General features: G+C 43.8%; 1 protein-coding gene across 4 annotated transcripts in view; it reads left to right on the top strand.

Annotated features, from left to right (window-relative positions):
* ralgps1 (Ral GEF with PH domain and SH3 binding motif 1) overlaps positions 1–22,974 on the top strand; it is a 733,240-nt gene that overhangs the window by 599,209 nt on the left and 111,057 nt on the right. For all 4 annotated transcript variants that reach the window (XM_059993861.1, XM_059993857.1, XM_059993858.1 and 1 more), the window contains one exon: positions 11,363–11,430. In XM_059993861.1, coding sequence (XP_059849844.1) covers positions 11,363–11,430 — 68 coding nt within the window. The remainder of the gene's footprint in view (positions 1–11,362; positions 11,431–22,974) is intronic.

The following is a 22,974-nucleotide window of genomic DNA, read 5'->3' as shown; positions in this document are numbered from 1 at the left end:
GCCCATCGAGTCTGTTCCACCTTTTCATCATGGCTGATCCATTTTCCCTCTCAGCCCCAATCTCCTGCATTCTTCCAGTATCCCTTCATGCCCTGACTAATCAATAACCTAACAATCTCGGCTTTAAATATACCCAATGACCTGGCCTCCACAGCCACCTATGGCAAAGAATTCCACAGATTCACCACTCTCTGGCTAAAGAAATACCTCCTCATCTCCGTTGTAAAAGGATACTTCTCTATTCTGAGGCTGTGCCACCTGGTCGTCGATGCCCCCACCATAGGAAACATCCTTTCCACATCCACTCTTACATCTTTGTACTGTACTACTGCCACAAAACAACAAATTTCACATCATATAAGATAGTGATAATCAAGGCTGATTCTGTCAGAAGATGCATTCTTTTGCGGTCTTTGTTGCCGTGGCCTTCTTGGTTACCTCAAACACAAGAAAATTTACAGATGCTGGAAATGATGAAGGGTCCCGGCCAGGAACATCATTTGTTTACTCTTTTCCATAGATGCTGCCTGGCCAGTTAAGTTCCTCCAGCATTTAGTGTGGAGGAATTGCTAAATAAAATTTGATTTCAGTAAGTGCAAATGAGTTTAAGACTTTCATCTATTTCCTCTGCAAATGCACTGTTCTCTCTTAATGAAACCAGAATAGAATAGCAGACATTTTATCTAGAGACCTAATGTTAGTGAATGTTTCCATGTCTAATTCTAATCCCAAACACTCCTAAACATAGCTTCTATGCACTGCAGATTAAAGCCAGGCTCCAACTCACTGCAGGGCTCTAGAAAGAGGTGAACTTGATTCCTTTTAGCTTCCACGTTAGCATAATATTTTAGTTATCCATTCCACCCAAGAGGCTAAAAACCAATACAAGTACAAAGAAGTCAGCTGTGGTTTTAAATAGTTGTTCTGTTTTGTATTGCATGGTACAGGTAACCGATATGTGTCTGTAGCTACAGCTATGAGGGGAGTCTGGTTAACATGAGTATTCAGGCAGAGTTAGTGCCATTGAACGGTCCTGTGGGAAGTTTAGAGGCCTCCATTGTATACACAGAAGCTGCGCAGAGGAGGAACAGGAGGAGATTCAGGTACATCCCTGGACCGGCTTTCCTCAACCTTCTTTCAAGAAGCAGCGTAGATTGGCGAAACCAGTTGGAACAAATATTTCCTGTCTCTGGTCATGGGCACTGAAGATGAGCATTATTTGCCAGGCACGCATCGAAACAGCAAAATATCCAGAGAACTGTGTTGATTGCATCAAGTTAAATCAGCGAGGATTGTGCGGGTCAGCTCTCGAGTGTCGCCAATCTTCTTCCCCGTTCGTTTCCAGTCCTGATGAAGGGTCTTGGCCAGAAGCGTTGATTGATTATTCCCCTCCATAGATGCTGCCTGTGCTGCTGAGTTCCAACAGCTTTTCATGTGTGTTGCTCCGATGACAACATAGCATGCCCACAACTCAATAATTTACTGTATCCAGTGCTCCCAGTTTGGCCTCCTGTATATTGGTGATACTCAACATGGTTTGGGAGACTTGTTCATCAAGCACCTTCGCTCCATCCTTCACAAAAAGTGGGATTTTCCCAGTGGCCACCCATTTCAGTTCTACTTCTGCTTCCTGTTCCCATTCCAACGTAGCAGTCCATGACCTTTTCGATTGCCACGATGAGGCCACACTCAGGTTGGAGGAGAAACACCTTATATACCATCTTAGTCTCCAACCTGATGGCATGAACATCGATTTCTTGAACTTCTGGTAATTCCCCCCCCCCCCCCACTGTCGTCATTCCCCATTCCTGTTTCCCTTTCTCACCTTATCTCCTTACCTGCCCATCATCTCCCTCCAGTGCTCCTCCCCCTTTCCTTTCTCCCATGGCCTTCTGTCCTCCCCTGTCAGACTCCCCCTTCTCCAGCTCTTTACCACTCACTTTCAGCTCTTTACTTCAACCCCTCCCCCTCCTGGCTTCACCTGCCACCTTGTACTACTTCTTCCCCCTCCCCCATCTTCTTATTCTTCCTTTCCAGTGATAGTTAGCTGGCACTGTAACTATCGGTGATAGTTAGCTGGCACTGTAACAATCGGTGATAGTTAGCTGGCACTGTAACTATCGGTGATAGTTAGCTGGCACTGTAACTATCGGAGATAGTTAGCTGGCACTGTAACTATCGGAGATAGTTAGCTGGCACTGTAACTATCGGTGATAGTTAGCTGGCACTGTAACTATCGGAGATAGTTAGCTGGCACTGTAACTATCGGAGATAGTTAGCTGGCACTGTAACTATCGGAGATAGTTAGCTGGCACTGTAACTATCGGAGATAGTTAGCTGGGACTGTAACTATCGGTGATAGTTAGCTGGCACTGTAACAATCGGTGATAGTTAGCTGGCACTGTAACTATCGGAGATAGTTAGCTGGCACTGTAAAATGATGCACTAAGGGCTACATTACCATACCACTCTGTGAGGTTCAATCTCCCCCTAAAACAGTGGGAGCCCTTGGATAATCTCCAAACCTGTAAGTGAAAGGTGAGATGTTTAAATTCCCTGCAACAGCAGATGCTAGAATATAAAAGCAAGGATGTAATGTTGAGGCTTTGCAAGGCCTGGTGAGGCCTCACTTACTGTATTGTGAACAGTTTTGGGCCCCTCATCTCAGAAAGGATGTGTTGACTTCAGAGAGGGCTCAAAGGAAGTTCACGAAAGCAATTCTGGGGTTGAAAGAATTTATCATATGTAGCTTCGTACCATTGGTGGGTCTGGTGTCTCAGATAAAATCATATCACTCTAGGAAATAGGAGCAGAATTGGGCTCTGGGCCTCTACTCATTGGAATTCAGAAGAATGAGGGGGTGGGAATCTCAATGAAACCTATCGAATGTTGAAAGTCCTCTATAGAGTGGATGAAGAGAGGATGTTTCCTATGTTGGGAGAGTCTAAGACCAGAGAAAACAGCCTCGGAATAGAGGGACTTCCATGTAGAACAGAAATGAGGAGGGATTTCTTTAACCAGAGAGTGGTGAATCTGTGGAATCGGGTGGCTGTGGAGGCCAAGTCACTGGGTATATTTGAACGGATACAGGGAGAAGGCAGGAGATCGGGGCTGAGAAGGAAAATGGATCAGCCTTGATGACATGGCCGAACAGACTCAAAGGAACAAATGGCCTGGTTCTGCTTCTATATCTTATGGATGTTGGAAATCTGAAACAGGAATGAAAAATGCTGAATAGGCATTTGTCAAAAGGATGTCAGCCAGAAACATTAACTCTTTTTTCCTCTCCACAGTCATTGGCTGACCCTGTGGAGAATTTCCATCATTTACAGATTGATTTAATTAAATTGTGCTTCATTTATTCATTGTTGTGGTGTGGGTAAGGCAGACAAAGCTATTTTAGTTTTGCCAATCCTGAATCACCCTGGAAAAGATGTGAGCCATATTCAGCTTTGGTAATGACTCAGTTATTTTCAAGTCCATCTCGGACAATAGTAAGACTCGTCCCGTTGGTGGGTCTGGTGTCTCAGATAAAATCATATCAGAATTGGGCATTCAGCCCATCATGTCATCTGCACCATTCGATCAAGGCTGATTAATTTTCCCTCTCAACCCTTTCTGTCTGTAACTTCAACACCCTGACTAATCAAGAGCCTATCTTTCATTGAATGTTGGTTATGCCGGAGGATGACATCACGGTTCCACGTTTATGGACTGTGTACTTTTTTAGAATTATGGTTTTTATATTCTGTGTTTTTTTTGCTCGTTTCTTTTCCGTTTTGTTGTGCAAGGAGAAGGGTTTGGGGGTTGATGTTCTTGTTGCGTTCTATTAGTTTTTTGTGTGGGAATGGGGTTGTTGGGGGCCAACATTCTTGTGTTTTGTATGAGGGAGGGGTTTTTGGGGATTGATGATCGGGATGCCATTCTTTTTGGCGGGGGGGGTAGGTTTGATGTTTCTCTCTGAACAACTTTCATGTTCTTTCTTTGTTTCATGGCTGTCTGGAGAAAACAAATCTCAGAGTTGTATATGGTTACCTAATTTGATAATAAATGAACCTTTGAACCTATCAACCTCTGCTTTAAATGTAAGCAGTGACTTGGCTTCCACAGCCATCCCTGGCAATAAATTCCACACATTCACTACACTCTAGCTAGAGAAATTACTCCTCATCTCTGTCCTAAAGGAATGGCGTTCTATTCTGAGATTGTGCCCTCTGGTCCTAGACTTCCTTTCTATACATCCATTCTATCTAGCCCTTTCAATGTTAGAAGGTTTCAGTGATATCCCCCTTCATTCTTCTAAAATCCAGTGAGTCCAAGCCCAGATCCACCAAACTCTCCTCATACGTTAACCCTTTAATACCCAGGAACATTCTCATAAATCTCACATAATTAAGCCTCCTGTCCTCATTAAGAGCAGTCCAGACAGATTCCACCCTCTCACCCACTCTGCACCCCGCAGATCGAAGCAAGTTGTTGAAACAGAGAGGTTTAGGCTCTCAGTGTCTAGTAAGATGAATTATTCAACTATAGAACACAAAAGCCCTTAATTCAAGATTCAAGATTGTTTAATATCATTTTCAGTTTACACGTATAAAGGAGAACAAAATAATTGTTACTCCAAATCTGGTAAAGCTCAAGATGAAAAAAAAGATAAAGAACATGATAATAAAAAACACAATAAGTATAAATACATAAGATAGCGTATGTACATAGATTGTATGTCCATAAAATGATGCTAGGCACAGGAATATCTGTTCATAATGTAACTGATGCACCATGAATAACTCTTGGAGACGGGAGGCAAACGATAGGCTCTTATTAGCTGCAAACATGACCACAACATCCTGGAGACTGAGGGAGGAGCAGTGCCTCCAATCGCCTTTATCCAGGGGCCTGTGGGAGGAGCCACAGGAGCAGTCAGCAAAGGGGCATGTCCAGACAGGTATACACATAGTTCACCACAGTAACTGTGGCAGGAAATGATAACATAGTGGTGATGGGGATATGGAGGGGTGGGTTAGTGGGTAGAGGTGTTGATCACCCTTACCACTTGGGGAAAGTAACTCTGACATAATCCACTACCTAATGTAACCAACCTCTCTTGGTTTCCAGTCAAGCAGTTTGTTTGGTACTCTTGATAGTTTCCACTTGGCACACTGGGATGCAGTAGGAGCCAATAATGTTTTCAGCAAATGTGCCTGCTGGCATCGTGAGATTAGTTGACTCGTGTCAGCAATTTTTCCACAGAGGTTTTAATGAAAATAACCTATCTGCATCTGAAGTTTGAACTGCTAAGTAATGAATGTGAAAAGGGAACTTGGGAATGGCACTGGGGTAAGGGAATACAGTTATAAGGAGAGATGCAAGAGCTTCAGATTCTCTCAATGAGACGTAGAGCACAGAAACAGGCCCTTCAGCCCATCTAGTGCAGCTGATATACATAACAGAAACAGGCCCTTCAGCCCATCTAATCCATCAGCTGCCTACTTACGCTAATTGTACATTAATCCTATTTTTTAATTCACCCTATATTCCCTTAATCTACCCCTCCCCCTGAGATTCTACCACTCACCAACAGACTAGACCAATTTCCAGCAGCCAATTCACCTACCAGCCTGCATATCTTAGGAGTTGCTGGTCTTAGCTCTCATCATTGCAGGAGCGATCTCTCTGTCCCTCAATGGAGAGAGAGAGGGAGCCTGTCTGAGATATCAGAGCGCTGGATTACGGACTGTAGTATCTGATGGTGCCTTTGGGGGCTTTTGCTAATGGTGGGGAGAAGCTGGGAGGGGATCGGTATATGTGAGGGTGACCGGGGGCTTTAGGGTTCTGATATTTCCATCATTCATTCCTTGGGATTTCTGGTTTGTGGATGTCTGTGAAGAGTAAGAATTTCAGGTTTTATGCTCTATACTTTCTCTGATATTAATTTACTTTGCTTTATTGTCACCAAACAATTGATACTAGAACGTACAATCATCACAGTGATATTTGATTCTGTGCTTCGCACTCCCTGAAGTACAAATCAAAGTAAATATAATAAAAATTTACATTATAAATCATAATTAGAAAATAGAAAAGGGAAAGTAAGGTAGTGCGGATATTTGGAAGGCACGGCCCAGATCCGGGTCAGGATCCGTTCAGCAGTCTTATCACAGTTGGAAAGAAGCTGTTCCCAAATCTGGCCGTACGAATCTTCACGCTCCTGAACCTTCTCCCAGAGGGAAGAGGGACAACAAGTGTGTTGGCTGGGTGGGTCGTGTCCTTGATTATCCTGGCAGCACTGCTCCGACAGCGTGCGGTGTAAAGTGAGTCCAAGGATGGAAGATTGGTTTGTGTGATGTACTGGGCTGTGTTCACGATCTTCCGCAGCTTCTTCCGGTCTTGGACAGGACAACTTCCATACCAGGTTGTGATGCACCCTAGAAGAATGCTTTCTACGGTGCATCTATAAAAATTAGGGAGGGTTTTAGGGGACAGGCCAAATTTCTTCAGCTTTCTCAGGAAATAAAGGTGCTAGTGGGCCTTCTTGGCAGTGGACTCTGCTTAGTTAGACCAAGTCAGGTCATTTGTGATATTCACCCTGAGGAACTTAAAGCTTTTGACCTGTTCCACCTGCGCATCACCGATGTAGATGGGGTTGTGCGGTCTGCTACTCCTTCTGAAGTCAACAACCAATTCCTTCGTCTTGCTGACGTTGAGGGATAGGTTATTGTCTTCGCACCATGCCACCAGGTTCTTAATTTCCTCTCTGTACTCAGACTCATCATTACTCAAGATATGGCCTACAATTGTGGTGTCATCAGCAAACTTATATATTGAGTTTGATGGAAACTTGGCTACACAATCATGGGTGTACAGTGAGTACAGCAGGGGGCTGAGTACACAGCCTTGTGGGGCAGCAGTGCTCGGAGTGATTGTAGAGGAGAGCTTGTCCCCTATTTTTACAGCCTGGGTCCTGGCTGTGAGGAAGTTGAAGATCCAGCTGCAGATCCCAGTGCTAAGACCCAGGTTCCGGAGCTTAGGAATCAGTTTATTTGGAATGATGGTATTAAAGGCAGAGCTGTAGTCGATGAAAAGGAGCCTTACATATGCATCTGTATTCTCCAGGAGTTCTGAGAGGAACGTAGTGCCAGAGAGATGGCATTTGAAACATTATGAACAATTTGAATACTGAAGGGAAATGAGACATCCACATGGGAGAACACAAAATTCTGTGTAGACAGGCTCGAGGTCAGGATTGAGCCATTGTCTCTGGTGCGGTGAGGCAGGGGCTCCATTAGTTGCTCCATTGTAATGCCCTTTGAGCAGAGAAGACGAAGAGCATACCTGCCCCCAGTAACATAGTGGTTAGTGGGACACCATTACAGCTCAGGAGTTTGATTGTAATGAATTCTTTGGGCCTGTGCAGGGCGCCGGAGAGCATTGGGCTCCAAGGCTTTTGGAATGCCTGTATTGGTTAATTGTTGTTTAACCACAGATGTTAATCATTTAGAGTTCCTTGCGTCTTTCTCGCCCGACTCGCTGTTTTAATGCAGACTTCTGGTACCTTCACTTAAGCTTGTGATGGACTCAGGGATTCCGTGTTACTTGTATTATTTAAACAGATGCCCAATTAGCGCTAATCGCAGGGTCTTAGTTTTGAGAATCTTACTTCTCCCGGAGTCGCTTGGCCAAGCCACCCATGTTCTTTTGAAATTATGAATAAACTCATCATCGTCTCTATGTCAGAGTCAGTCTTTCCTCTGCACTTGGGTTCTGATGTTGCCTGCGAGCATTGTGACACAATTCTGGCATTCTCTGTACGTCCTCTCCCTGGAATGCCTGGGTTTTCCCTGGGTGCTCCAGTTTCCTCCCACAGTCCAAAGACATACTGGGTAAGTTAATTGGTCATTATAAGTTGTCCTATGATTACATTAGGGTTAATTTGGGGTTGTCGGTGGTTGCTGTGGTGGTGTGGTTTGAAGAGCTGGAAGGGCCTATTCTGCATTGTATCTCTAAATAAATCTCTAAGTCATGTTTAAATCCACAAGAGTTTGGTCCATACTGCAACAGTAGAAACTTTTTCCCTCAGAAGTACCGATAACCAGAAGGGTCAGGGGTGATTGACAATTAAACTGGGACTGGTTTGAGGCAAACTTTGGCCAAAATTGACCAGTTGGGCAGAGGGGTCAGTTTCCATGCCATCTTACTCTCTGACTCTCTGAAATTTCTCTTTACAAAAAGAGAAGTAGGTTAGATCACCTTGAGTCCCTGGAAGAGGTGCAAGTAGAGTTCGCTTTGGTTCTTGCCAAAGCAAGACTTTCTACAGCCTGAAATGATGTTCAAAGTTCAACCTTCTCAGAAGAAAATAAAAGCAATCCCTAAAGACTTAATATTCCTACAAATTCAAAGTAAATTTATTATCAAAGGATTTGTCACCATATATTACCCTGAGGTTCATTTTCTTGCAGGCATCCACAGTAGAAGAACAAAATACGATAGAGTCCATGAAAAACTGCACACTAACAAAGAATGAAAAGCAACTAGTGTGCAAAAAGACAAACTTTGCAAATACTTTAATAAAGCAAATAATGATAATAAATAAATAATACCGAGAGCCTGAGTTGTAGAGTTCTTGAAAGTGATCCAATAGGTTGTGTTCAGTTCTGTGGTAAGTAAAGTTATCCATACCACCATGATGTTGGAGGAGGGAGTTTCTCCATGAACAATAGTTCAAATTGAGATGAGGAAAGAAGAGGTAAACTGGAGTGGAGTGTAACTGGTGACACGAACTGTAAAAATGTCACCAGAGATGGGTAATGATGATATGGACTGATAAGCGGCAGCATGGACTGGACTGGTAAATAGTGACATGGACTGGTTAATGGCAATGTGGAATAGTAAATGGCCAAGTTGAATGGACTAGTAAATGGAGACGTGGAATGGTAAATGGCCACGTGGAATGGTAAATGGAGACGTGGAATGGTAAATGGCCACGTGGAATGTTAAATGGCCACGTGGAACGGTAAATGGAGATGTGGAATGGTAAATTACCATGTGCAATGGTAAGTGGAGATGTGGAACGGTAAATGGAGATGTGGAATGGTAGATGGAGATGTGGAACGGTAGATGGAGACGTGGAATGGTAGATGGCCACATGGAATGGTAAATAGAGATTTGGAATGGTAAACAGCAGCACTGCGTGGTTGGGTAGAAGGACTGGTTATCCTCTGTCACCATAGAAGGGTGGAAAGTTGAAAGGTGACTCAGGAAGGACATCATTTGGAAGGAATTATATAGAGCAGATGCTTTCAATGTTGGATGAAATCCAAATATTTAGGGATCACCTATAAATCAACAAGGATTGTGGTGGAAATCCTTTCACTGAGGAAGTGATAAGAATGGGGAATATGATGTGGAAGTGTTGAATGAGACTGATTTATGGAATGGGAAGTTCAATAGCCACGAGAGAATCAAAGAATGAATGAACTGTGAGGTGGGAGACTGGTGTGGAGCATCGGAATGAAGCAGAGGGGAGGAATTGCCAATCCCTCTGCTCTGGTAACTGTGTAAACACTATGTAAACCTCCCTTTTCCCAACCCATAAACCAAACAGCTCGAGAGAGAATCTAGTTCTGACGTTAGTAAGAATCAGATAATAAAAACCAGAGCACTATATTGTAAGCAACTTTCAGATTCAAAGTCAGCACATCAGTTTTTAGTATTTCTACAATAAACTGCTTCCCTTTTCTTTGCCATTTCTTATATTTCCCTCTGCATGTTCTGCCATATTTTTCAGAACAGCCAGCATGCCATTACAGTTTTAGAATTGCATGTGTGTGTGTGTGTGTGTGTGTGTGTGTGAGAGATTTCATCTCATCTCATCTCAGCTCCAGGTTAGCGAAAGGACCTCGCTCAATGAGAGTTCCCACCTTAACTTCACAGTACTGCATTTGTTAACCCTCCACCCTCGCCTCCTGTCTCCTGTCACTCAGGACATGCACTCCAGTGCATCTGCCCTCAGAATGTGCTGCCCTCATTCACGGATTGGACACCCAAAACACTCAATATTAGGTTTGGATGCTTGTTAATAGTTAACCAAACAAACTTTCCATATTGTTAAAAAGAAGAAAGTGAATCTAGCACCCATTTGGCTCAATCCACTTTTAATTCTATTCTATAGCTGAGAATAGGTTTACCATCCTCAATGGATGATACACTCAATGGTCACTTTATGAGTTGCCTCCTGTATCTAATACACTCAATGGCCACTAATGCTCAATATCCATTTTATTAGATACTACCTAAACCTAACAAAGAAGCCACTGAGTGTACGTTCATGGTCTTCTGTGGCTGTAACCCACCCATTTCAAGATTTGACGTGACGTTTGTTCAGAGTTGCTCTTCTGCACACTGTTGTTGTAACACCTGGTTACTTGAGTTACTGGCACTTTCCTGTCAACTGGAGCCTGTCTGGCCATTCTCTGACCTCTTTTATTAACAAGGTGTTTTCACCCACAGAACCAACACTCACTGGATTCTGTTTCGTTTCTCGCACCACTCTCTGTAAACTCTAGAGACTGTTGTGCGTGAAAGTCCCAGGAGATCAGCAGTTTCTGAGATACTCAAACCACCCCGTCTGGCACCAACAACCATTCCACGGTCAGAGATCACATTCCTTCCCCATTCTAATGTTTGATCTGAAACTCCTGACCATGTCTGCATGAGTTGAGTTGCTGCCACGTGATTGGCTGATTAGATATTTGCATTAATAAGCAGGTGTACAGGTGCATCTGATGAAGTGGCCTCTGTGTGTACTTCACATTAGGTTTGTCCCAAATGATATTCCCACACCCTCATCCTGAGAGTCTTCCCTCCCAGACCACAGAGACCGAGCAGCCCTCTCATAATAAAAGCTAATATACCATTAGCAAGCAGAAATCGTTTAGTTTGTGCAAAGCTTGCGGAGAAAGAGCTTCTGGAAATACTCTCAATGAGACAATTGTGCTAAGAAGCCAGACCAAGAAATGTTTATGCATCTCCAATAGCCATATCTTTGTATCCAAAATAAATAGTTTAACCCTGAATTTTACTTGGTATAGATCATAAACCACAGGTTTAGGTCTGTAACTCTAATAACCATCCACTGGTTCTGGTATGTATTACTGATGTTTGATTAGTGTCTTCTGTTTAATGTCTTGAAGTTCAGCAAATGTCTTTGTGATTAGCATGTTTAAGAGAAACAGTGAGCTTCCTGCTTGGTCCTTGGGGAGAAATTGAACAAGTTTGTAACTTTCTTATCTGTAATCACTGTGCCTAATACAACTTCACTGAATTCGTGTGTTTCTCTTCTTACCCCCACCCCACTGATACACAGGTTATCCTTGAAGATAGAAGCGGGAAATAGTTCTCCCCGCCTGGTCTCTTCCAGAGAGGAGCTTGCAGGTAAGCAAAGGATTTAATAAACGGGAACTTTTGTTGCCCTGCCCGTGAGTCTGAGTAATCATGACACCCGAAAATTTACTCTTCGTACTTGGCATGCAATGTATCAGAAAGCACACACACAATTACTTCTACACGTCCCATCTACCTTATTTATTAGAATTCCTTGGTCCCACTAGTCAGATTACACCCAATGTAATATGATTAAAGCACACACAATGAGCTGTGCTTTGAACAGCTTGCCTTTCTCCGCACTGCACGACAGTCCTCAATCTCATTCATGGAGTGCAGAGTACAAGATGTTCCGTATACTCTGCTCTATTCTTTCCGGGGGCCTTCTTTGGTATGTGGGAAACCTTGTCAGGCTCTTTTGAGGCTTCTGAATCTTCATCATTCTCCATCAATTACGAGAAAATATCCAAAAAGAAAAGCAGTCATTTCAGTTGTGTCGACGAGAATGAGCTGCTGTGAGAACTCAAAGTGCAAGCATTTGAGGGGCACGCAGAGACAATTTGAGATGCTAAGTCACAAAATAGAATAGGTTTATCTGCGTGGCAATATATAAGATTACTTTAAGATTAATTCATCCTCTGCATGTGAAATAATTCCTTTATTAAGCTTCTCTATATCTCTGAGTTAATGGGTTCAATCCAAATAATTTTGATATACACGTAGTGGTCACTTTATTAGGTACACCTGCTCGTTAACGCAGTTACCTTATCAGCCAATCACGTGGCACCAATTCAATGCATAAAAGCATACAGATGTGGTCAAGAGGTTCATTTGTTATTCAGATCAAATATCAGGATGGGGAGAAATGTGATCTAAGTGACTGGGGAATGATTGTTGGTGTTGGATGGGGTGGTTTGAGGTTCTTTGGGGCACTCCTCTGTTTTCGTGGATGTATATTGTATACATTTCTCTGACATTAAATGTACCTACTGAAACCTTTGAGTACCTCAGAACTGCTGATCTCCTGGAATTTCCATACTCAGCATTCTATGGAACTTACAGAGCGCGGTGAAATAGGTAAGAAAAAAACCATCCGGCGAGCGGAGTCTGGGGGTGAAAATGCCTTATTAATTTGAGAGGTCAGAGGAGAACGGCCAGACTGGTTCAAGCTGACAGGAAGGTGACAGTGACTCAGATACAACAGTGGTGAGTAGTGGAGCATGGTGGACGGGCTACAGCAGCAGAAGATCACAAACATACACTCAGTGGCCACTTTAATAGACGCAAGGGGTAGCTAATAAAATGGCCAAGGAATGTAATTCCTCTATTAGGCTTCTCTGTATGTCTGAGTAAGTGGTTTTATTTCACGTCATTTTGATGTATTTTAAGTGCTTTCAGTGCAGCTTTCTTGTTAAAGTCCCGCTTGGTGGCGCAATAATATCAGCACCGGTCTCCGGAGCGAAGGTTCCCGAGTTCGAATCCAAGTCGGGTTGAGCGTTGTGCCAGCAACTCGGCCTCGTAAAAACAAGAATGGCTTGCTATGGAAACACCGTCATGACGGTGCCCCGATAACTCCACTGTCGAGTTAAGGGTTATTCTTCTTCTCTTCTTCCTTCTTGTCAAAGACTATGTTCTGTACGTGTGCATATGTTCCCTGGTTTGCATTAAAAGTATCGTTCGATCATTATGTACCATGTCATATGACCATGATCGTTCTTGGCAAATATCACCACAGAAGTGGTTTGCCTTTGCCCTCTTCTGGGCAGTGTCTTTGCAAGATGGGTGTCCCCAGCCATTATCAACACTCTTAAGAGATTACCTGCCTGATGTCAGTGTTTGCATAAACAGGGCTTGTGATATGCAGCAGCTGCTCATAAAACCAACCACTACCTGCTCACATGGCTTCATGACCATGAGGGGGGGGGGGGGGCTAAGCAGATGCTACACCTTGCCCGAGGGTGACCTGCAGGCCAGCGGAGGGAAGGAGCCCCTTCCACCTCCTTTGGTCGAGACGTATCTCCACCCTATCACTGATTAAAAGTATACATTCGTTGAAAAGGTCAGTAAATATTGAAAAAGCACAGGCTGGTTCTGACAGGTTATGGTGTCCCTGGTTAGCCCTAAGCTTTAACATTTGCTTTTAACATATCTTGATTTGGAGGAGGAACTGTGAGTCACTTCCCCACTTGGGGAATGCCATTCACTTTTGCTTCCAGCACTGTATGCAGACAAAGCCTATCTGTTCAGCAGCAGAATTGATCCGACTACTCCTGTTGGAAGTTAATTTTCTAATCATTTGGATGTTAAGACACCAGAAGGAGAGAACATGATGTGCATTTATATTGACACAAGAGAGACGACAGATGTTGGAAATCTAAGGCAGCACACAAAACCTTTGGAGATCTCAATGGCCAGGCGTTTCTAGAACCCTGGTACAGACTCAGGATATCCCAAGTCATGTCACCGCTAGTAGAATTCTTCCTCATGAGATCGACACTAATAGAAAGCCCGTCCTTGACCAATCTGATTCACTCCAACCATTGAATACTGCAAAGGCAATGGGTCTAGACAGCACGAGTGAAATAAATAAATGCTGAAAATAAATAAAAAAGACACAAAATGCTGGCAGAGCTCAGCAGGCCAGACAGCAGCTATGGGAGGAGGTAGTGACGACGTTTTGGGCCGAAACCCTAGACAACATTCTCGGTTAGCACTGAGGTCTTTAGTTGAAGGGTGACCTGAGCCTCAAGCACGAGGTATTGGAGCTTGCTGGAGGTAAAGGTGGAAGAAGCAGTCAGTGCTTTCAAAAGGAATTGGACAGTTACTTGAGGGGCCCTAACTCTCCGAGCTGTGGGGGAATAGGGCGGAGAATGGGGCTTTTGGGATTGGTGTACAATTCAGGTTGTTTAGCACATCTACATTGAAACATACAATGAGATGTGTTATTTGTGTTGACAATCAACACAACCCAAGGATGTGATGGGGCAGCCCGTAATAGTCACCACACATTCTGGCACCAACGTAGCAGGTTCACCACGCTGAATGGAGCAACATGGAACACAACAAGTAACAAAACAACAACAGCAAAACAAACCCGATTCCTCCTTCCCTCTCAGCTCTTTAACCCCCAGGACAAGTCTCCAGCCTCCAGTGGACTCATCATTAGGCTTCGTACAGGGCCCTGGTGAGACCACACCTGGAGTATTGTGTACAGTTTTGGTCTCCGGGTTAAGGAAGGACATCCTGGCTATAGAGGAAGTGCAGTGTAGATTCACGAGGTTAATTCCTGGGATATCCGGACTGTCTTACGCAGAGAGGTTAGAGAGACTGGGCTTGTACACGCTGGAATTAAGGAGATGGAGAGGGGATCTGAATGCAACTTATAAGATTATTAAGGGATTGGACAAGATGGAGGCGGAAATATGTTCCAGATGCTGGGAGAGTCCAGTACCAGAGGGCATGGTTTGAGAATAAGGGGTAGGTCATTCAGGACAGAGTTAAGGAAAAACTTCTTCTCCCAGAGAGTTGTGGGGGTCTGGAATGCACTGCCTCGGAAGGCAGTGGAGGCCAATTCTCTGGATGCTTTCAAGAAGGAGCTAGATAGGTATCTTATGGATAGGGGAATCAAGGGATATGGGGACAAGGCAGGAACCGGGTATTGATAGTAGATGATCAGCCATGATCTCAGAATGGCATTGCAGGCTCGAAGGGCCGAATGGTCTACTTCTGCACCTATTGTCTATTGACTTCCCCAACGGACTTGCAGGTGGAGGCTTCCGCAGACTTCTGATCGACCTTCGACAGCATTGTGGCTGATGAGGAGAAGGTGATCTGAATGAACATCTTGTGTGCTGCAATATTCCAGGAGCCCAAAGCACAGCCAACAGTGATAACCATTGTACTCTGACATCCCAAATGGACTTACACCTGTGGGTAGAAGAACATCAGAGAATGTCAGAAATACTTCAGCGGTTTGGGAAATACCTGTGCAGAGAGAATCTGTGCCCGGAAAATCTCAAAGTCAAGGATGTTTTCAGCTGCAGAGAGGAGTGGAGAGGACAAAGGAAATGTCTGAATTAGAGTGAGACGAAGAGAGACTGACTGACACAATTGGTGGCTGTGCTGTCTGAGAGAGGGCAGTGAAGGAATATGAATTGCAGCTGCAGGTAAATAGAGAAGGAGAAATAACAAGGCAGGATACGAGAGAAGGATGAACACCGGTACTGTGAATTAAACACAGGAGAGTGAAACTGCAGATGCTGCATATGTGAAATAAAATCAGGATTCTGGAAAAGCTCAACATGTCATGCAGCAGCTATGGAGAGAGTTACTGCTCGAAGGTTGAAGACTTTGGTGTCAGAACTAATTCCAATGCAAACTAGAAAATAGTGGCTAAAATGGTGTTTAGTGCTGAATATCTCGTCAACTAAGTCCTTTCAGCATCTTCTGTTTTTACTACAGGTTTTTTGTCTTGAGATTTTGTTTGTTTGTTTGCTGAGGATCATCTGGGTGAGTAACTGTTCACAGGGCTTGTGAAATCACCTCCACAGACTGTTTGGCAGAGGCCCACTGACTGCCTCAAGGCCGTGTGTGTCCCAGGTGTCTGACTGCTCTTTCCTTCTGGTGGAAAGAGTTCAAGTTCAATTTTATTGTCATCTGACTGTACATATATACAACAAAACGAAACAACGTTCTCCAGACCATGGTGTACTCACACAACAAATATCCCTCACAGCACATAAACCAAAATATAATTGGATAAATATAGCTTATTATCTCACTTAACTCACTTATATTTTATTAACTTATCTGCAGTATAAATTTTACAGTATAAAAAGTTAATAAAATATAATTAAAAATGCATGTAGAAAAATGCAGCGCAGGTAAACTGTAAATGGCTTGCTGGCCTAGAGATGAGATTCAAGTTCGCACACTGACAAAATATTTGTCTAGACAGCTTTTAAGTTTCAGACAGCCTAAGCAGCTTCATGTGGCTGGAAAACTGGACCTGACTTTTGCTGTGCTCCAGTGAACGCTCAGGAAGGAGTGAATTATTGGAGCAGTCATATTTCAGCTCATTGGATGTTTAACTTCCCGATCAATTAAGTTGACCTTCGAGGCTTTTGGTGCAGTAATGAATGTCAGCTGCTACATCTGTGTTCCCTTATTGCACTGCGCTATTAATTGTTAAATTGCTTGGAATGACTTAAACATCAGCTTGGGGGCACTTGGCAACTGTAATCCATAGGCCCTTTATCAACCTCCTCCAATGCAGGTCGTTGCCGACAGAAAGATTACCGGCGTACCGTTTACCACAAGAACTTGGTTGCCGAGTTGTGCTCAGAGAAAGAACGACGCGTTCACTACTGAAACTTCTGATCCTGTCCACAGCAGCCAGGAGGATATTAGAGAGCACTCTATATATCTGGAAGGATAGTGAGATCCCAGCAATCTGCTTTGTGGATAGCTCATATTCAAGTTAGCAACAAATCTGCTGACACAACCCTTGCGTTGGCTTGTGGAGCAATTTTTTTTAAGTGGTCTTTCTATTTCTGTTGAAGAATAGCAAGAGAATAATGCCAAATGTAGGCAAAAAGATGGCCTGTTTGTTAAGTACCTCCTGCCATTCATTCATTTGTTATGTGCCGTGTCATATGACGGGGTGGTCATGGTTGTGACCATGATTGTTCTTGATATTTTTTTTCTACATAAATGGTTTGCCATTGCCTTCTTCTGGGCAGTGTCTTTACAAGACGGGTGACCCCCCCATCCGGGGAGGTTGGTAAATCTATGCGATTCGTTGCTACACCCTGCTGTGGTATATAAAGCAGAGGTTTCAAAGGTTCTTAATTAATCAGAGTGTCAAAGGTTATGGGGAGAAGGCAGAAGAGTGGGGTTGAGAGGGGAAATAGATCAGCTACGAGCAAATGGCAGAACAGACTCAATGGGCCGAACAGCCTAATTCTGCTCCTGTATGGTCTTAATTCATTATTGATACAAAAGAAGATACATGAAAACCCTGCCTGGTAAGTATATTTCTGGCCAACTGTCAATCACGTAATGCTTTACAGCACCAGTGATAGGAGTTCAACTCCTGCCACTGTCTGAAATTATACACAATATACTCAAACAAAGACTGACAAGCAATCAATTTTCAAACAAAGACAAACTGTACAAATATAAATCAATAAATAGTACTGTGAGCGTAAGTTGTAGAATCCTTGAAAGTAAATCTGTAGGTTGTGGAATAGTTTAGTTTTGAAGTGAATTAAGCTCTCCACTCTGGTTCAGCAGCCTGATGGTTGAAGGTTAATAATGGTTCTTGAACCTGTTGAGTGGGACCTCCTGCTCGAAGAAAATGGTTCACTTACAAGGTGAGATCTGAATGGCTACTGAAACCTAGAGGGATGTTTCCTCTCCTATGGAAATCCCCTCGGGGGATCCTCTGTTTTCCATTGTTATTGGCACAGAAGCGTAGCAATAGCAGGCGGCATGGTAGCATGGCGGTTAGCGTAACACTTGCATTACCAGCCATGGGAAGATCGGGGTACAGCTCCCCCTGCTGCCTGTAAGGAGTTAGTACATTCTCCCTGGGACCGTGTGGGTTTCCTCTGGGTGCTCCGGTTTGCTCCCACGCTCCAAAGAAGTACAGATTAGGATTAGAACATTGTCGGCATGATATGTTCACCAGAACCGTGGTGAAACGTGCAGGCTGCCCCCAGCACACCCTTGAACTGTGCTGGTCATTGACACAAACGACACATTTCACTGTAAGTCTTGATGTACCTGTGACAAATGAAGCTAATCTTTAACGTACAGGCAGAGTCTTCTGGGCGTGTGAATTCCTGGATCACTACAGGTCACAAAACCGAACTCCTGTTAGTTATTCTTCATCCCAAAAAAGTGCTGCAACTTTTTAATCCTTCGGGTTATGATGAGTAAATCCGTCAAGGTCATGGCATACAAGACACTTGTCCGTCCAAAGCTTGAGTATTGTGCGGCCGTACGGGATCCCCGTCAAGCTGACAGTAAGAAGTCCATCGAAAGAATCCAACGCCATGCTTCTCACTTTGTGCTAAACGATTACAGCAGGAAATCCAGTGTCACCAACGTGCTCTCTAACCTTCACTGGGAACCACTTGAAAACCAACGTACTAAGCTACGGTTAATCTCCATTTTCAAAGATCACTCACTCCATCAGACATCCAAATTCGTCACAGGGTCAGTTCAACTGGACAGCAAACTGGACCTTACACACTGGAAACCCTTCAATTCAACAAGATTTGCTACCAGTACTCCCTCTACCCAAGATCAACAAGAGAGTGGAATCTTCTGCCGCCAGACCTGTGCCGTATTTCTGACATTAATATTTTTAAAGATAGACTCAATCAAATCAATTTAGGGGATCTAGTCAAACAAGCTCACTTTACAATTTAACTCTCATGCCGTTCTCACCGACTGTGCGTTGTAACCGCCGTCTGGCGGTGCTTGCGCAGTACCAGGCAGAAGAAGGAGGAGAGTTAAACGTCATACGTGAGCAGAGAGCGGATGAAGTCATCAAAGTACAACCACGTGTCACCACATCCTGAGATTCATTTTCTTGCAGGCATTCACAGTAAATACAAAGAAATACAGTAGAATCACACCAAAATCACACCAAATGAAGATGGACAAACAACCTATGTGCAAAAGAGGACAAACGATGCAAATTCAAGAAAAATCAAATAATAGATGAATAAATAAATATGACAATATTGAGAACATGAGTTGCAGCATCCTTGAAAGTGAGTCCATAGGTTATAAATAGTTTAGTTTTGAGGTGAGTGAAATGATCCACGTTGGTACAGGAGCCTGATGGTTGAAGGACAGTAACTGTTTCTGAAGCTGGGGATGTGGTATCTAAGGCCCCTATACCTCCTGCCCGATGGCAGCAGTGGGAAGAGAGCATGACCAGGATGGTGGGGGCCCTTGATGAGGGAATAAGCACACCCACACAGAAGTGAGACCACAGTGTTTTATCTGTGCAGGATTATAAACACCTCAAGGGAGTCAACAACGTGAAGTCTTTCTCTAAGTTTATATTGTGTTTGGCATGAGGAGGACTGAGGGCCAGCAGAAAGACACTGGTTACATAGATGTGTTTGGTTAGAAAACAGGGGGTGAATTCAGGATTGAAACCTGTGGAAAGAAACATTGTCTGACCAGGGCACAATGAACCTTTTCAGAAGGTGTAAATGTGCGCCGAGTCAGAGATAACTCAAGCTTTACAACGAGACATGATCGTTTAATTTTTAAATGTTACTTTCATAAAATCCCATCTTTCCCTGTGGATGAGTAAACAGCGTCCTTGGGGTGGCAGGTGATTGGACGTTTCCACAGGAGGACTATTAAAATCGCTTTGCATTGAAAACTTCTGGAATGTGACATCTGCTCCTGTCATCATTGCAATGTGCAGCACTCTAACATCAAAGTGTGGCAACTATTCACACATTACAACCTGGTTCATGCAGTCCTCTGTGTGTTATGAGTTTTTCTCAGAGATTTATAAGGCATATTTGGCCAAAGCCTGAAACATGGAGATCGCCACGTACTATAATAACTGTCACATTCATTCCAGAGAAGTAATTTTCGCCATTTGGTAATCATGATCTAAAGAAACAGGCAGAGCGGGGTAAAATTCAAATAATCTTTCCATTAAAGCCAGAAGATATAGAGTTACAGAAAATCTCAGAACAAAATCAGGCCCTTCAGCCCACCTAGTCCTTGCTGAACTGTTATTCTGCCTAGACCCATCGAGCTACAAACAGACCTTAGCCCTCCATACTCCCCCCATCCATACACCTATCCAAATTTCTCATAAATGTTGAATATCCACCACCTCCACTGGCAGCTCATTCCACACTCTGTCAGTGAAGTTCTACCTCATGTTCCCCTTAAATATCTCACCTTTCTTCCATAACCTATGACCTCTAGTTCTAGTGACAAATTCGTCTATTTGACCTGTCGAGTCTGCTCCACCACTTCATCATGGCTGATTTATTATCCCTCTCAACCCCATTCTCCTGCCTTCTCTCCGTAATCTTTAACACCCTTCCTAATCAAGAACCTATCAACCTCCACTTTACATATACCCAATGGCTTCTGTAGCAATGAAATCTACAAATTCACCACGCTCCAGCTAAAGAAATTCCTCTTCATCTCTGTTCTAAAGGGACATCCTTCTATTCAGAGGCTACGTCTTCTGGTCCTAGACTGCCCTCTGTAGCAAACATCCTCTTCACGCCTACTCTGTCTAGATCTTGCAATAGTTTTCAATGAGATCCGCCTCATTCTTCTAAGCTCCAATGATTAAAGGCCGAGAGCCGTCAACTGCTTCTCGTAAGCTAACCTTTTGTTCTGGGTTCATCTTGTGAACCGCCTGGAGAGGTTCTCTGATATGTTAATTTCAAAGTGGATTTACAAGAAGCCTCACAGGGAGGGTGCCCAGCTTAGTGCTTTGATTTCAGGAAGCAGTCAGAAGCGCTGCATCCACACAGGGCCCCCCATCCTTCACACAGGTGTTTTACCCTCCTGCTGTCAGGCCGAAGGTACTGCAGCATATGAACCAGAATTGCTGGGCTGGGTAACCGTTTCTTCCCCCAGGCTGTTAGATTTTGTACCACCATGGCAGGTGCAGCTACCCAGCACACATGGACACCCTGTCTGAATGCACTGCTGCCTCCCCCCCCCCCACAACTCACAGACACTCTCTCCTCCTGCACTGGTCACTTTTCATCTTTTATTGCTGCTCTTTCACACGTCTGTATGACTGCTTGCCTTATTGTAATAGTGCCAATTACGTTATACTGTCATACATGGGTGTCACAGTAGCTTAACGGTTAGTGCAGCACTATTACAGTTCAGAGTTCAGTTCTGGCATCCTCTGTAAGAAAGTTTATATGTTCTTCCCGAGTGCACATGGGTTTCCTCCGGGTGCTCTGGTTTCCTCCCACAGTCCAAAGACTTACCATTTACTATGCTAATTGGTCATTGTAAATAGTCCTGTGATTAGGCTAGGATTAAATAGATGGGTTTCTGGGTGGTGTGGCTGGGTGAAATAGATGGTTATGGGCTGAGTGCGGGCCAGCGGGACTAGGTGAGAGTAAGCGTTCGGCATGGACTGGAAGGGCCGAGATGGCCTGTTTCTGTGCTGTAATTGTTATATGGTTTATTGGACTGGAAGGGCCTGATTCACACTGTATCTCTAAACAAAGTAATCATGCACCTCGCATGTTCTGTCAACCTGTCAATCTCCAGGCCATGCCACTCAGGAACTTGTGTTAATTGTGACTGCATGTGTTGGATCGTAACTTTAAGTGCTGTATACTGTATAAGTGCTGCGTTTTGCACCTTGGCCCCAAAGGAATGGTGTTTCATTTGGCTGTGTACGTGTGTAGGGTTGAGTGACAATAAGCTTAAACTTGAGCTTAAGTTACAACGAAACACTTGGAGAAATCTGCGTTTCTTGGCCATGAGGGGAAGCTTCAGGGAGGATGAGAGACTATGGAAAATGTGTCCAGAGGAAGTTACATTAAATTCGGCTGTAGTGGTCCAAGGTTCAACCTGGTGAAGTGAAAGTTTAATTCTGATGCCTGGAATGTCTTACTGGAGCCTGGAGATTAAATGGAAAGGTGGAAACAAATTTAATGTTGTAAGTGTAGAAATTGTATGGTCGCAGTGGGACAGAAATGAGGTTATATTGGATAGAAAATCCAAGCTAGTCCACTCTGCATTTCTCAATCTGCCTTTAAAACTGATGATGTGTAGCAGACATGCTATAGTTGTGTCAAAGACTTATTTCAATAATTAATTATTACAATTTTGCCAGAATGTTGTGATAGCTCAGGCTTCCTGCCAAACCCTTTCTGTTCAAAGCAGTAAATCAATTTCCGCGCACTGATTTCATATTCTGTAAGCTGGCGGTAATAGGCCAATCGCTCCTTACATTAGGCACCATGATAGCGTAGTGTAACACCATTACAGTAATGTAGTGTAACATGATAGCGTAACACCATTACAGTAATGTGGTGTAACATGATAGCGCAACACTATTACAGTAACGTAGTGTAACATGATAGCGTAACACTATTACAGTAACGTGGTGTAACATGCGTAACACTTTTACAGCATGGGGCACAGGAGTTCAGTGTTCAATTCTGACACTATCTGTAAGAACAACAAAACGCACAAAATGCTGGTAGAACACAGCAGGCCAGGCAGCATCTATAGGGAGAAGCGATGTCGACGTTTTGGGCCGAGACCCTTCGTCAGGACTAACCGAAAGGAAAGATAGTAAGAGATTTGAAAGTTGAGGGGGGGGGAGGGGGAAATGTGAAATGATAGGAGTAGACAGGAGGGGGTGGGATGAAGCTAAGAGCTGGAAAGGTCATTGGCAAAAGGGATACAGAGCTGGAAATGGGAAAGGATCATGGGACAGGAGGCCTCGGGAGAAAGAAGGGGGGGGGAAGCACCAGAGGGAGATGGAGAACAGGCAAACAACTAAATATGTCAGGGATGGGGTAAGAAGGGGAGGAGGGGCATTAACGGAAGTTAGAG

This window comes from Hypanus sabinus, chromosome 18 (genome assembly GCF_030144855.1).
Source record: "Hypanus sabinus isolate sHypSab1 chromosome 18, sHypSab1.hap1, whole genome shotgun sequence".
Taxonomy (NCBI): Eukaryota; Metazoa; Chordata; class Chondrichthyes; order Myliobatiformes; family Dasyatidae; genus Hypanus; species Hypanus sabinus.
This window is presented reverse-complemented; position numbering and strand designations above follow the sequence as displayed.